This window comes from Microchirus variegatus, assembly GCF_963457635.1.
Source record: "Microchirus variegatus genome assembly, chromosome: 9".
Taxonomy (NCBI): Eukaryota; Metazoa; Chordata; class Actinopteri; order Pleuronectiformes; family Soleidae; genus Microchirus; species Microchirus variegatus.
This window is the reverse complement of record NC_139810.1, coordinates 15,978,809-15,995,191: the sequence shown is the minus strand read 5'-3', so window position 1 is coordinate 15,995,191 and position 16,383 is coordinate 15,978,809. Positions and strand designations below refer to the sequence as shown.

At 40.5% G+C, this 16,383-nt stretch overlaps 1 protein-coding gene across 1 annotated transcript in view; it reads left to right on the top strand.

Moving 5' to 3' along the window:
- Positions 1-11,338: 11,338 nt before the first annotated feature.
- bsna (bassoon presynaptic cytomatrix protein a) overlaps positions 11,339-16,383 on the top strand; it is a gene marked incomplete at both ends in the record, with an annotated part of 111,174 nt that continues 106,129 nt past the window's right edge. The window contains one exon of the mRNA XM_083894792.1: positions 11,339-11,526. Within this exon, the coding sequence (XP_083750918.1) occupies positions 11,339-11,526 (188 nt within the window). The remainder of the gene's footprint in view (positions 11,527-16,383) is intronic.

Sequence of the window (16,383 nt, the reverse complement as noted above, 5' to 3'; positions counted from 1 at the left end):
AATAATTACTGGCAATGTGACATTATATGTCAGGCTATGTGGTCTAATAATGCAGTCCATTAAGTTACACAGTGTATGTATAATTTCCAGTTGTGTTGAAGAATATTTTAACATCACGTCGAGCTTGAGTGCATGTGGGCCTTTAGTTGTTAATCGAACTATTAAAACAACTTTGCTGAGCGTCCACCTGACATCATTTCCAGCTGGTGGTTTGGCTGCCAGCCTTCAGACACACAATCATTGCTACTTTCTCAGAAATATATCTTGCAAAATAGTGTGCTACAACTTTAATATGTTTGAGTGTCATCAATCTGTCCTTCTGTTGCAATGGGCTATATTTTTTCATGATTCATGAGTGTTTCATACATTGTTCAGCAGGTTGACAGCTGCACAGTTGTTGTGGTATCTCCTTTTTCCCCCCTTACTCTTATAGCGCTCTCTACTGGCCAGCAGTGCACAGTGCTTTGCATAACACAATAATTATGTTATGCAATTTTATGAGTGGTGGGGCTGAAATGACTGACTAACCTGTTTGAATCTACACATTAACTACATGATTTGCTCAGTGTTTAATCAAATCTGTCTCTATGATATATAATCTTTTACATGTATGTACTATGTACAAATACTACTACGTATAAATACATTTTACAACCTTTACCTTTACAAGCACAACCCCATCATGCCTCTGTTGCCCATGTCACACATGTGGCTATTTGATTTAAAATGTGAAAGGAACCTGCAGCTGTATTTTAGATCCTTTTAGATTAGGGATGGAACGATTCCACTTGTTTGTGTGTGATACCGATATCACAAACTCATACTGAGTCCGATGCTGTCATGTTGGAACATTGTGAACTATGGACACATCTTTGTGCCGAGTCATTTTCAAAGACACAATTATCCAACTGTGCAACAAATATTGTGCTCCCAAAAAGAAGAAATAAACAGCCCAAACATGACTCAGCTTTGTTTTTTTACAGTCTGTGCATAGTGAAGCATTTACAGCCTTTTTTGTCCGATATCCGATCCAAGAGGTAAATCTGTAAGCATGCAAATAAGCAGTTAATAGTTAGATATTCCCATCCCCACCATGAAAAAGGGATTACCATTACCACAACCATTAACTCTTCTAACGTTGGATCGAAGGTTTCTTGTAGCATTTCAATGTATAAACCTCACCAGCCTGTATACGGTCTTTAAATATGTAGGAGACGTACACGCTGTAATGTTCAGCATGCTGCATTTACATCAATACTTTGGTTGTTGCTTATTACCACCATCAAACAGCTCAAGATGCTGACAGCAATCAAATGTGGAGAGACAGAGTTAATCAGGCAAACTTATTTTGCCCCTTCACTTTGTGTTAACGTCATATGGACACTAGGTGGAGCCACTTTCCATGTAATGCTGCACAGTTCTGTTCATGCAAAATCTGCCAGATTATTCAGCACTGTGTTGATGGACACTGCTTTCCCACAACCACTGTCAATTTCAATTCAATTTCATTTAGGAGACACATGAATGCAAAATAATAATTATTTATCACAGATTGCACAAATGAAATGTGATTATTTAGTCTTAATAGAGTTTCTGGCACTTGGACTCTGCAGGGAATGAATGCATCTGGCCTGAGCAACAATGAGACAAATCCCCTGATGGAGTCCATGCAGACACTGGTGGTGTCGTCAGGATCTGTTTTGTACAAAGTGTGATCAGTGACTTCATTGATGATATTGTGAGCAGCACCTTTTGTGATTTTCTTGCCATAAGATTTCATCCTCATAAGTTTCTACCAAGTTGATTTACTCCATTTCAAACTGGATTTGCACGGGCACATCATCTCATCATCACTGTCATCCTTTTCTCAAGGTCTGTGCTTACTCTTCGGTTTTATTGTGTGTGTGTGTGTGTGTGTGTGTGTGTGCGCGGTGGAGCAGAAAGGAAATCACGTGTCATCTCGCCTGCTCACTTATCAGCTCCGCCATATGCTGCTTTACGTAAAAGCAGAGTCTTGTTGAGAGGCCTTATGTCCAATCTCACAGGAGCAAAACAAACAAACAACAAATAAAACTTGAGTGGATCTGGTTTATTTGTAGAAGTACTTTAACTTTACTTTAGGTCTCAGGTCTTCTTGCTGCAAAGGCAAGAGTGCTAACCACCCCACCAGCCATGTGGCCCTCATTTCTGTATGTTTTAGTTTATTAAAAGATTCATTTTGCATCATAATCACTGCCTATTAAAACAAGCGCTTCTATTTTGAAATTCCCCAATCCGGAAAGCACATTAAAACAACCACAGTGGACCTAAGTGCTGTACAGAATAACAGATAAAGGCGGAATAAATAAATGACATAAAAGCTCACACAAGGCAATACAATACATATAAAAGGGATACAAATGGCATATGGTTATATAATTTTTTAAAAGCACATTCCCCTAAAAAATTCCTAAAAAGTTGGACCCACACTAACCCCTGCTTTAGATGCTCCCTGAATTTGCCAAGCAGCATACTAAGTAGAGCTCCAACTCACGATTATTTTCATCTTTTCGAGTACTTGTTTGGTCCATAAAATGACAGAAAATGTCGAAGAACGTCGATCTGTGTTTAACAAACCTGGAAATGACGATTCTCTGAACGTCTCGTTTCGTCCAAACCTAAATTATCCAGTTTTAATGGTTGCTTCACCATATGGAGCAAAGAAACCAGATAATATTCACACTTTAACAAGCCGAAAAACACACAAATGTTAAACCTGTGAATCAATTAATTTAGTTATTGAGGAATCGAATAATGGTTGCAGCCCTAATGCGAAACCAAACGTATGAGGCCTTTGGAGGCAGCAACGCTTTGCCAGCAGCAATTATCAGGCCGAACCAACACTGGATGTGGACCCAAACCCACGACTCGTCAACAGTCTCAGTTTGACCAGGAAAACACCTTTTACTGGTCAAACAAAAACAGAATTCCAAAAAGCTCAAGGCAACAAAAGATACAAAAACATAAAAGAGGTCAAAAGGCTACGAGATATCGATCTTAAATTCAGGCAAGGTCACTGGCAACAGACACAGGAAACACGCAGGTAATCACAGAGGAGCAAATCTTTACAGGAAGTAGACGCTGAAAAGAGAGACAATGGTAGTTATTTCAAAATAAAACAGGAAACAGAACATAAGTCTACTCAGGATGTTACAGCAACGCTGAAGCAAGAAACGAGTGAGGGTGAGAGAGTGACTGATAAACTGCAGTCAGCCGATCACAGTTGCAGCATATGACAAGTCGAGTCCAGCAGGAACTAATGCAAAGCTTAACTTTCTGTAAACTATCATGTCAAATAACAGGGTAAACCTGGAGTTGGATGACGATGACGTACCAGAATTATCCCTCTTTCTATTCATTGGTGCATTTACTGTGTGTGTGTGTGTGTGTGTGTTTGTGTTTCCACAGTTCCTGACTTTTCTTTTGCTTCTATGTTTCTATTCCTGTCTTTGTTCATTTGAAGGGTTCGTTCTTTCATTGTCAGCCATCTGTTCTCTCTCCCCCTCTCTGATTAAGGCTGGCATATAATGGAACAGGAGCTTACAGCTTTGGCAGGCGTGTTTACCTTCAGACTCGTGCAGCCTGCAGATATGACATGAAGCACATTTGGTAAATGTCACTCATTGCAGAGATATATTGGCCGTGTGTGTGTGTGTCAATTTGTTTCACCGTTTTAGTTTGTGTGTGGTAGCAAAAAAAAAATAAAAATGCGAATGCTGCTGTTAGGATGACTCACTAAGTATTTTATTTCCCATCTTTTTGCCTCACACTGAAAGGAAACCTCCGTCTGCCAACATGAATTTATTACTTCTTTGAGGAAATTGTGCCTCTGAGTCATCAGTGATTTTAGTGGGAGTGGACCTCTGTAGACACGATTGCTCTGGCACATAATACTGTGTTCATATTGAAATAAAACTCTTCAGACAGCTGGGTATTTTCCTTGGAAGCAGTTTATAATGAAGGTAAATAAATAAAAACAAAGTGAAGCTCCTTCGTGGTCCTGAAAATCAGCTGATCAGCTGCTTCTTGGTCATCCCAAAAACATGGAATGGTTTGCGGCGACGCATTTGGAAGACCATCAGCACATCCTGTTTTTAAGTCTGTCTTAAAAGTGCAATATACTGTCTAGAATGTCTGTTTCTTTTTACTTTTCATAGTCTTATTGTTAAATCTTTCTATGTAAAGATATGTATGTAAATTTCCCTCTACAGGAATAATAAAGGACTATCTTATCTTAAAAACATGTCTCTTGGCACGGTGTACACTACAATATGTCCTATGTTTTGTTTGTGTTTTCTTCAGTGTTTACTTCATTACTGTACAGCACTTTGGTCAACTATGTTGCTTTACTATAATTATACTTTATGAATGAAACATTTACAACAAAATAATGTAATATCCATCAGTGGAAACCAAAACCACAAACCCACTGAGGGCTTGATTCAAATTCATAGATCTCCCAAATATACAGTGCTGTGGAAGTGTTCATGTATAACCACAACAGTGACAATCACCTAACCAGTAACTGTGTATGTACTGTATATAAAACCCTATTATAAGATTTAGAAGCTTCATCATAGACCTGACTCAGTTTGCTCTGCTGCAGGATTCACTAACTGGGACGCGGCCCAAACAGATTGCTGACAAAGACCGAACTTTCCCGTCACACACATTACACTAATTAACTCTACATCATTCAAGAGGATGAAAAAGAGGTGGCGGGACTCTTTTGTACGGCGTAAATAGTTTGAGATAAATTTAAATTATAAACTGCATGACTAGCCTTTTGAGTAACAAGCTTCAAATTCAATCAGGATTTGAAATGTAAATGTATTATTGAATGATTTATTTTGGGCTCAAATTTCATTGAGCTTATTTCTGTCATGCTTCCACAAGGCAAGGAGGCAACTGAGAAAGAAGATAATTGTTGAAAAAGAAAAAGGTTTTTTTGTTATCCTTCATGAGGTATTATGTGATTTATAATTGCAGAAAATAATTGCATCACAGATGGGGGGAGGAAGCAAGGAAGCAAGGAAGGAAGGATGGAAGGAAGACAACAGGAGCTGTTGTGATTAACTCTCTCTGAAGTACAAAGAACCCAAAGAACATTTTAAGACACAGACTGTGTTCGACTGCAGCTGAAGTTTAGTGATTCTGCTGCCATCACTGGGAAATAAAGGTGAAATATTCTTTAATGAATGACATATTTGGGTTTAGATTAAATCCATTTTGGAATAAAAAAGGAGAAGCTCTGCTTGTTGTACAAAGGCCACTGATGTAGTGCTGTGTATTCGTGGTCATGAGGAGAAAAAAAAGAATGTTTGACTGTGAAGGAAAAAAAACATGCCTTGCTTTTATTTGCTATTTTAACTTTTTGTCTTTTCTGCTTCATCTTTCTTTTGTTTTCATGCTGAATGAAGCGCCGCAGGGCTGAGCTTTATCTATTCATTTGAGAATATATTGTAAATAGCTTGTAACTCACCCTGTTGTGCGTTCCCGACCACAAAAGTTGCTAAATTTTGTGACTTTTTTTCCTGTCATTTGAAATTGTTAATACACTAGTTTAAAAAAAATAAATAAATAAAAGCCCTTTTCTGGCACTTTCATGGTTAAAATAAGCACAAAAAAAAAGAGTCCAGAATGGACATTTTGAGGCTTAGGTATCAAAGGGTTCAAAGAATATCAAAAATAAAATTGCAATTCAATCCATTTCCCAAAGTGTTCAGTCCTAGAGCTGAATCTAATTTATTTGCTGCTTGGAAAGAAAGGTAGAGAACAATGAAATGTTAAACATCAACAGCATACAGTCATAAATATTAAGGCCAAAGTAGTTTTGGAGAAGGTGGTGAATGCATTCACCTCAGAAGAGGATGTGGACATGACACGGACAGCTTCATCTGTTGCTACCCGTGGACTTAGGCAGTGGAAATCCTGATTGAGTTCCACTCCACATATCAGTCATTCAGTCAACCGTTCACAGCTGACCAATAGGCTCTCTCTGCCCTGGACGACTGTTGCTTAGAATGAAGTGGTGCGCTGGCACTTTGCTCATTTTAATCCTCTTAAGTATTCAAACCCTCAGTAGAGCGTCAATGAGTCAGTCTGTCAGGGCGATCAATCCCACTGTTGCAGGTTTCCTGAGGGGCCGCGGCAGGCAGGGCCTGTGCTGGATTCCACAAATCATCAGCACCGCTTCATGATAGCAGATTGAAAAGAGATGAGTGGGACTGCTGCCATTATTGCAAAGACGGATTTTGGCTGTTGTGAGGTTTGTTTGTTGTGCTCACTGTGGTCAGCGAGAACTCAACAAGGAAATGACTTCCTCAGAGCGAGATGACTAAAATCATTTTGTTTGGGTTCTTATGTAAATTGTTGTATAGAACACATTGTAGCACACTGTATTAAAGGTCGCATATTATGCAAAATCAACTTCTTAATCATTTGAAACCTTATATTTGGGACTCTGGAGGTCCTATCAGTCGGCAAAGTGTGAAAAAAATGACTCACTCAAGTTTTTGTGGTCCTCCTCAGTCTAAGAACTGGAGATTAAACACGCGATGTTGACTTCCGTGCTCATTGGGACGTCACAATGCGTAAAACACGCGAAAAACCGGAAGTCCGCGAAAAGTTCTGTTCTTGGCTCCACAGTGCAGCACAGAGTCCGACACAAAATTCCAGCCTCAGAGGATTTATCTGTCCAGTGGATACATGTTATATATGACGGCAATGTGCCTGCTAGATCCTGCAAATGATCACTTTTCCAAATGCTAACTGCTGTTTGATTGCTGTATTGATTTCAGATTTCTGTATCTGCATTTAAAGGTCCCATATTATGGTTAAATACATTAAAGGTCCCATATTATGGGATTTTTGTGGTCCTCCTCAGTCTTAGTACAGGAGATGAAACACGCGATGTTGACTTCCGCGCTCATTGGGACGTCACAATGCACTAAATTCCTGGAATTGTTGTCTCGTGGAGCTCCGCTTTGTCCGTAAAACATGCGAGAGTGCTGGCGAGGGCAACGGTATCCAAAAACCGGAAGTCTGCAAAAACGAAAACTTCTATTCTTGGCTCCACAGTGCAGCACAGAGTTCTACACAAACTTCCAGCCTCAGCGGATTTATCTGTCCAGTGGATACATGTTATATATGACGGCAATGTGCCTGCTAGAGCCTGCAAATTATAATTTTTCCAAATGCTAACTGTTGTTAGCTCCCAGTAGCCTCTGTGGCTGATGTCATTTCCTGTCCCTTAAGTTTCGTTTTACTTTTTTTCTTTTTTCTTTTAAAGAGATACTACTAAACAGAGCGTTCTGAACAGGGCTGTTTTGGCAGGGTGATTGAACTGCTGTGGTGCTTCCTCTTTATATTATTTTGACCAAAGCATGTCACAGACATGTTCATTAGGACACCAGGGAACTAGGTTAACTTGGAGAAATGGGGTATAATATGAGACCTTTAATGTCTGCCACCTTCTAATAGAATACACAATTATTACTAAATTACCAGCTATTTTTGACATATTTATATGTATACTGATGTTGATTACCATGCTTTGAATAAACACTATTGTCACACATTTCCACCACTTGTCATTATTCAAGACCCAGTTTTCTGTGGGTTCTCCGGCTTCCTCCCACAGTCCAAAAACATGCAATATGGGGATAAGGAAAATTGAGTGTGAAAGTGGATTGTTTCTTGTCTCTATATGTGTCCATGTGATGGACTGGAGAACTGTCCGGCTGAGATTGGCACAGCTCCCCCCGTGACCCTCATGTGGAGGATAAAGTGGTAGAAAGGTAATAGATAGATGGATTAATAACAGAAAGATTTTTCATTTTCATTGAGATTTCCCTGTGTACATATTTGTGTTTATTCTTTCCTACAAAATGGAGGTCGGTAAGTGTATATCTGAGTTGGCCCCTGTGGATAGTTTACTGTCAATGTGCTGAATAAATTCAGTATTGTTACGTTTCAGTTGCGGTGATTTACTCTGTAATGTCTTGGAGAACAGCTCTGCAAGGTCTTCTCGGTGATATTTTTGTGATCTTTTCGCTGTTTACAAAGATGTATCATGGCAGATAGCTCGAGCCTTTGAGCTCTGGGAGGCGCTACAGAGTTCCCTTGGCAACTGAAAATGTATACAAAAAAATGTATTCTCAACTCCACAATGTGACCACTAAGCTTTTAATCCAGGGCTGCAGTAAAGAGCAGTTTTTAATCTAATGAAACCCTGTCTGTGTCAGTTTTACTGCTTTGTTATATACTGTATATTTGTCTCTTCTTTTGATCTCTTGCCTTTATGACTATCTCTTAACTGATGTGAAGTGTGTTATTTTTATCAATGTCTGTGTCTCCTTTTGTGATTTTGCGCAGGTGAGCTGAAGGGAAATTTCCACTAGAGCTGAAACAATTACTCAATAGCTATTTTGGTAATCGATTCATTGGTTTTGAAGCTTTTTTTTAATTATTAAAACAACGTTTCTGATTGTTTCAGCTTCTCAAATGTGAATATATTCTTCATTTTTTTTGCACCATATAACAAAGAAATAATCAAAAGTGAATCATTTTGGTTTGTGGACAAAACAAGACATTTGAGAACATTGTCATTTCCAGGTTTGACAAACACTGATCAACATTTTTTTTACGTATTCTGATGGACAATAAAATTATATTCTATTACATTCTCACTCACACACTCATCTTCTCCCACTTTATCCTCCACATGGGTTGTGGCAGGCGCTAGTGCAAATCCTAGCCATTCTATTCTATTCAAACTCATGCTGATAATTCCATTTACTTGACTACGCTGAGCAAACACTGATGTTTTCACAAAACCATTATTTGTAGTCATGCACTGATGACTGAGCTGATGTGGACGTTTCTTTAGCGTTGAAAATGACCTCGTTTCTGCTGTGTATGTCACTGTTTTTGTTGCAAACACAGCTGGAAACAAAACCCCTTGATATTTCCCGAAATGTGAACGAGGCAATGTCTATTTTTAGCTGCAACAGACGTATTAAAAAAGTGTGACCAAAACAGAAATAAAATTGGTGTGAAACCAAAACAAATTGGGAAACGTTAGAGCTGAAAGAAGCTTAGAGGGGGGAATTGTGTTTCTCTTTATCTTCTACAGCTGCTGCACTACTTTGTCTCTTTCCCTCTCTGCCGAGAGAGACACTGCACAGTGTATAGAGCACATGCAGGCCCGAAGTTTGCTGGCAGGGTTTATTCATCTCTATAAAAACTGGCCTCAGAGGGAGACACTTGGCGTGGAAACAGAGAGTGGACCCTTTCCCAGTTTCTGAGGCTGTCGGACACTGCTCACACACTGTTATCTGACTGGCTCTGTTGTTATTGTGGTGTTGAGTAGATTTAATATACTTTTCTCACTTTCTCTCTCTCCCTCTCTCTCAAATGACATTTTATATGTATTTTACAGATTACCATACTTTATGTGCTCACATTTTAGCTGTTTTGCTTTAACTCATACAGATGCTGATCAGCTTTTATGTGAAATAAAATATGGCAATTATAATAAAGTCTATTAAAGGCCATTTGTCACGTGTGAATGTGGATGTGAACAAATGAATGTCATGGAACATGAACTCATGTCTTTACTGATATTTGATTGAATTTGGATTTGGAAATTGCGATTGTTGGTTTTCTCTAGTTTCGTTGTGTTTTTTTCAGTTTTGTGTTTTACTTTGTAGTTTCTTCCTGACGTGTTATCTCTTGTGTTCCCTCCTGTCACTGTATATGTGAAAATAAATTCATTTTAAACAAAGCACAGTTTAGTAGGTGACATAGAAACTGTCGTATAATCAGGCTTCTTCCTTCTTAAGACAACAGATGATGAGTGGACGGCGTAGGAAAGATTCTGCTCTCACAAAGCTTGTATGAACAAAGAGAACTTTACCATTGCAAGCCAGTGCGGACCCTGGTGGTGTTCGAATCCTGGAGACCTCTATTTTGTTGTCTGACATCATCAATTTCATACATGTTATTTTGGTAACCGTAAAATAAAAAACAACAACAACAACCCTCTGATCACAATTGGTCATTGCTTGCTCCAGCTTCGGAAGCTCCTGGTCTTCACATCTTAGGCTGATGTTCTCATGCTCCTTTTATCTTTTGAACATACATTTCCAATGCATGACAACAAATCTGACAATGGCGCCATGTTTGTTGGCTCCCTATACTCCCCCCCCAAAGAAACAGGAAACACCTTGGCTCTCTCCAATCAGATCTAATCATCCAGTTGTTAACTCCCTTTTAGGTTTAATTTGGATTCTAATTCATTTCATATATTATGTGTATGTGATGGCCTCCAACTCAACTCCTTTGATCCTGTCAGAATGATGGATTCCTGATTGCATTGTCAGTGTACTGCACTTCTTCCCAACTTCAAAACAGCTGTTTGATTCTTTCTAGTGCAGACATTATACAACTACACTACTGTGTTACACCTGCCAAACTTTCCCGTCATGAGGAGAAGATGGAGGTAAATCTCAATATTCCTCATCAACACTGTCATCTTTAAATATATGTGACTGTAATATGTTTTTCTTTTTCTTTTTATGAATGACAGCAACAACAACAAGCAGTGTGGACTACAACTGATTTGGACAACTTGAAGTTCCGCCCACTTGTAGTCCCGCCCCTTGTAGTCTGCAAATGGATATTATTGATACTATAAGCCCCTTTCCACACATTAAATGCTTATTTGAATTTGCCACAATTTCACTGAATTCATTATGATCATAATGACGATGACACATGTATGTCACTTTTCTGAAATCAAAATTTGCCCTCAGTGGACATGCAAAAAAAATGACTTTTCTGTTTTTTTGTATCTACACTCCTTTTAATTCATTTCTCAGTCCTGGTTGTATCCTAATATTTCTGCCGCGACCCATTTCCTCCCCCGGGTGTCATTTAACTTAATTTAATCTAATCTAACGTCGCTTTCTCTCTCTCGCCTCTCACGCTTTTATCTCCCCTTTGGCGTCGACGTGACCGCGCGGCGCGCTCCCGTCAACACGTCAGGAGGAGGCAGCCCTTCTGGTGCTGAAGCTGACGAGGAGGAGGAGGATGAAGATGATGATGGCGGTGTTGGAGGAGCAACGTTGAGTTCGCTCTCCCCCCTCCCCCCTTTTTTCCCACTCCTGCCTTTTTTTGATTACATTTTTTTTTTTTAGAAAAACAAAACAAAACACATAGCGACATAAGAGCAACACCGCCGACTTGACCTGATACCGTTCGCCGCCTCCCTCCTGTCTCCCTAGCCGAGACCGAGATGGGGAACGAAGCGAGCATGGAGGGCGGCGGGCAGCCCGGTGAGCCTGGATCCGCCGTGATGATGGGAACGGCGATGCCCGGAGGACCCGCAGCTGGACCAGGTACAGGACAACACATGAAGCCGGTGAACGGAGCCGCTGCCGGCGGAGGGATGGGAGTAGGAGGCCCCGGGATGGAGATGACAAGGTAGGCGCAGAAGTGGTGGAAGGTGTTTCGGGTGAAGGGGGCTCAATACTCAGCATCCCAACGCGGAAAAGGTTGATGGAAAGCGAGAGTACATATGTGATTTGTGTCAAGTGTAGGGACGGGATTAAGATGGTGTTTCAACGTGTTTCCCCGCGTGTCCGTGCAGTGATTTTTAAAGATGACTTACAGAGGAACTGACAGCCTCGGGATGCTGAGATGAAAAAAAACAAGAGCGCTGTCCGTGGTGCTGAAACACTACGAGCAGTTCGTTCTGAACACGCGTGGGCATGGGACAGGTTTGACATTGCAGGTTAAGGTTACTGCCACTGTGCTGCGTGTCATCGCGGAAACTGGTGTGCTTTTTTTTTTTTTACCCAATTTTTTTTTGACCCCTTCATGCTGTGATAGTATTTCCTTCCTCCTTCAAACACAAACATCATTGACAACCTTCGTTATCTTCTGCAGTGACCGAGCGTGTCTTTTACTGGAAACGTTTTTGTGGTTCATCTTAGAGATGTGATGCATTTGCCTCCATATACTATCCATTCTTTCCGCATGGGCGAGGGGAGGGTGCTCTCTCTCTCTCTCTGTGTGTGTGTGTGTGTGTGTGTGTGTGTGTGTGTCCGTTAAAGGGGCTTGCCTGGCTTTGTAGGCGTGTGTGTGTGTGTGTGTGTAGTCCTGGTACTATCAGCAATACCACCGTTTCCCGCTACTGACGTATAGACGCGTCTGACTCTGACAGAAAGATGATGATGCTCGTGCACCGACATATACCTTACACCACAGCTCACTACAGTTACGTGCCTATACACGAAAACCCCACATCACATTTACGTTCAATTCCACGTCATCACCCAGTGTAAGTAGCTATGTTGAAAATGGGAGAACAACAGAATGAATCAATATGTATGGGTGTGACTTTTGCTGCCTTTACATCATTATGATGAAGCAGTTTTAGTGCAGCGATGCAACGTTCAACGCCATTGCTGAATTTAAGGACGACATAGTAAGATATGACATTCAAAACCACACCTTGTCATCATCATAATTTATCATCATCATTTGTCCTATATCACATCACACAGTGCACATGAGACACAAAATTATCAAATATGTACCATGTCCTTACGTAACATGTATGTCATGTGCCTTAACCTAATATAGCATGATGTCCTGACATAACTGTACAGTCAGACACAAACGGGTTATAGGGCTACAGCACACACACACACACACACACACACACACACACACACACACACACACACACACACACACACACACACACACACACACACACACACACACACACACACACACGGGCAAATCCGGGGTTTGATTCATGCCTCTGTATGGGAGAGAAGAGAAGAGCAGAGCAGAGCAGCACAGACCGATCCGTGGTTATATAACACAGGGAAGCAAATGACTGCTCCTGATGAATGACAACACAGCTGCTCGTGCTCTGATGCATTATCTGTTATCTGTGTGTTTACTGTGTCCGGGATTTTGCTATTTCGATTAACTATGGTGTGCTTCTGCAGAATTGGTCTCAACCGTCGTCCATCCATTCAATTGCATTTGGTATAAAAGCAGAGAAGGATGCAATGCCTCGCGTTAAGTATTCATACAGGCGTAATACATGGCCATGTGAACAGATTGAATCACGTGCAGAGCGTGTTCAGCCCCCCCACCCCCTTTCTTACTCTTACACACTCCCTCTCTCCTCTGCACTGCTCTGGCTGCCTGGTTCCCTCTCTCTCTACCACCATCTCCTCTAGACACATGTATGCCTTACTCCTCTTTCCATGTCTTTGTATATTTCTTCCTCTCTTTACATCTTCTCTTTAACATTAATTTTTCTCAATTTCTTAACACACACACACACACACACACACACACACACACACACACACACACACACACACACACACACACACACACACACACACACACACACACACACACACACACACACACACCCTCCCCCCACACACACACATGCACCCTTTATAATTTCCCTGCCACACTATTATTACCATTTGTCTTAACATTACTGTAACATTTCACTCAGGTATTATTTTATGATCTCCAGGAAATCTGAGATATTTGTGACTCCTTGTTGTTGCAATCTTTGGTTTAGTGACCAAAAAGTATTTTCCACAGATGAATAATAGTAATATTCAGTAAAATACCCCCCCCAAAACATACACTATGTGTTTACTTTTCTTCAAATGCAATGGCGTTGGCTTCTGTACAATCGCTCTTCCCCCTCTTTCCATCTCTCGCTCCCTCCACACCCCCTTCCCAACCAATAACCACAATGGCCTGGCCATTATAATGGGATACGACCTATAGTGCTATATAGGTTAGTGAAGTACAGATAAGGAGAGCAGGACGCTAAAAGTAAGGGGAAATAAGAGGGGAAAAAATGAGCGGGAGCTGAAATGAGAGCACAGGAATGAAGGAAGGAGGGAATAGAATCGGCTGGAAATAGATCAAGTGCAGTCAGCGATACAATGGTATAAAACCTTAAGGAATACTGGGAGGGGGGATGGAGTGATGATGTAGTGATAAATCAAAAGGTGTGTAAACCTGTTACCCCCCAGTCTGGGATCACATGAGAACAACCTGCAATATCAAGAAAAATCCATCATATCATCAGAACACCTGACCTGATTTATATCTATGACCTGAAATTTGCTCAGAAACCACCACTAATGTGATTTAAAACTTATTTTATGGTTTTACTTAACTTAGTCAAAAATACCCTGACAGTGACAAAGGACGAGAATCATTCAATTCTTCTCTTTTTCCTTTTATTATTTTTTCATTTCTTTTCTGCAGAAAGATACAGATCAGATGGGATTGCTCTATAAAAGTTTTTCATATCCGATACATGGGATGGTTTTTAGTGATCTGCTGAAAGGATGCGATGTGAAATTCAGACAGACCAATAGATGGTTGGATTAAAACTATAGATGTTCCTCTTTTCACTTAGCTCTGAGAACATTTCATGTTCTTTTCAATCACACCATGACGATGACTTGCTAACTTCACCATACGTCATTAGACAGGAAAAAAACCCCCAAAGAAATAAATTAATAAATCAGGAGGTCACGGTCAATGTCTAATGTAAAAAACAATAACAAAAAAAACGCCTAGCTGATACTAAAATCACAATGATTATCTCTTTTGTATGCATTTACAATATATCTATATATTAAAAAAACATGGCTCCAGAAGTCTCCCTTTACCTCATGTCTCTTGTACTCTTGTACATTATATTGAGGTTTAATGGATAGTGTTGGTTTGTACTTTTTCCTGATATCTTATGGAATGATTTTGACCTGTATGTGATTGATTCATCCTGACCGTTCACTATCCAAAACATCAAAACTATCAAAAATATCAAAAACCTTTTATTGATTTCAGATTTCTGTATCTGCATTTAAACGTCCCATATTATGGTTAAATACATTAAAGGTCCCATATTATGGGATTTTTGTGGTCCTCCTCAGTCTTAATACAGGAGATGAAACACGCCATGTTGACTTCTGCGCTCATTTGGACGTCACAATGCACTAAAGTCCTGGAATTGTTGTCCCGTAAAACATGCGAGAGTGCTGGTCGAGGGCAACGGTATCCGAAAACCGGAAGTCCGCAAAAACGAAAAGTTCTATTCTTGGCTCCACAGTGCAGCACAGAGTTCTACACAAACTTCCAGCCTCAGAGGATTTATCTGTCCAGTGGATACATGTTATATATGACGGCAATGTGCCTGCTAGAGCCTGCAAATGATCACTTTTCTAAATGCTAACTGCTGTTAGCTTTCAGTAGAATCTGTGGCTGATGTCATTTCCTGTCCCTTAAGTTTCGTTTTACTTTTTTTTAAGGTGGACCTAAAGAGATACTACTAAACAGAGCGTTCTGAACAGGGCTGTTTTGGCAGGGTGATTGAACTGCTGTGGTGCTTCATTCTTATGGTATTTTGACCAAAGCATGTCACAGACATGTTCATTAGGACACCAGGGAACTAGGTTAACTTGGAGAACTAGGGTATAATATGAGTCCTTTAACTCCATGAAACCAAGTTTAGTTATTCCTAGAAGTGACTTTCAAAATGATGCAATGTGCCAAATTTGCAGAGTAAGAGAGAGTAACTAAGGGTATGGACCAAGCCTGATTTTCATGTTAGAGCAGGGTTTTCCTCCTGATGCAGACATTAGTACTTTCATCGACTGTAACCGTGAAAAGATCAGAAAACATCAGGGACGTAACCCAACACAGAAGACACTTGTACTGTAGATTCAATCTATTCTACCAAGCTCATGTTTTCCCAGACTGCCTCCCTGATACATGACCACAGGTCCACACCGTTTCTTGGTCCTTAAGGTATGAGACTATTCCTTATTCCTTCCTTATGAGACTATAGCTATGTGTTTGGGTCCATTGTCATGAAGACTGCAGAATGAAACTGAGCTCATTCAGACTCCTCCCTGAATCTCCCTCTGGTTCCTGTGCATTCATCACAACATCTGACGACAACTTAATTAGCAGAAATGCACGACACATCACAGTTTTCTTGCAAACACACCTCTGATTTGTGCTCTCCGGTGCTTTGATGAAGCAAGACGCCCATTATCTGAGCCAAGAATGCCAAACCCTTACTTTCACGGCAACCAAGTCCTTGTAATTTCATGCACAGGTGAGTCAGTGTTGCTTATTTGACTGATAGTGAGCAGACCTCTCCAGATGGATGTAGCGAAACTTCACCGGTTTGTGCCAGTTCTATGCTGATGATGACGCCGCTGGATGTTTTCCAGTTTCAGTCAGAAGTCGTTTTCCTTCTTTTTCCTC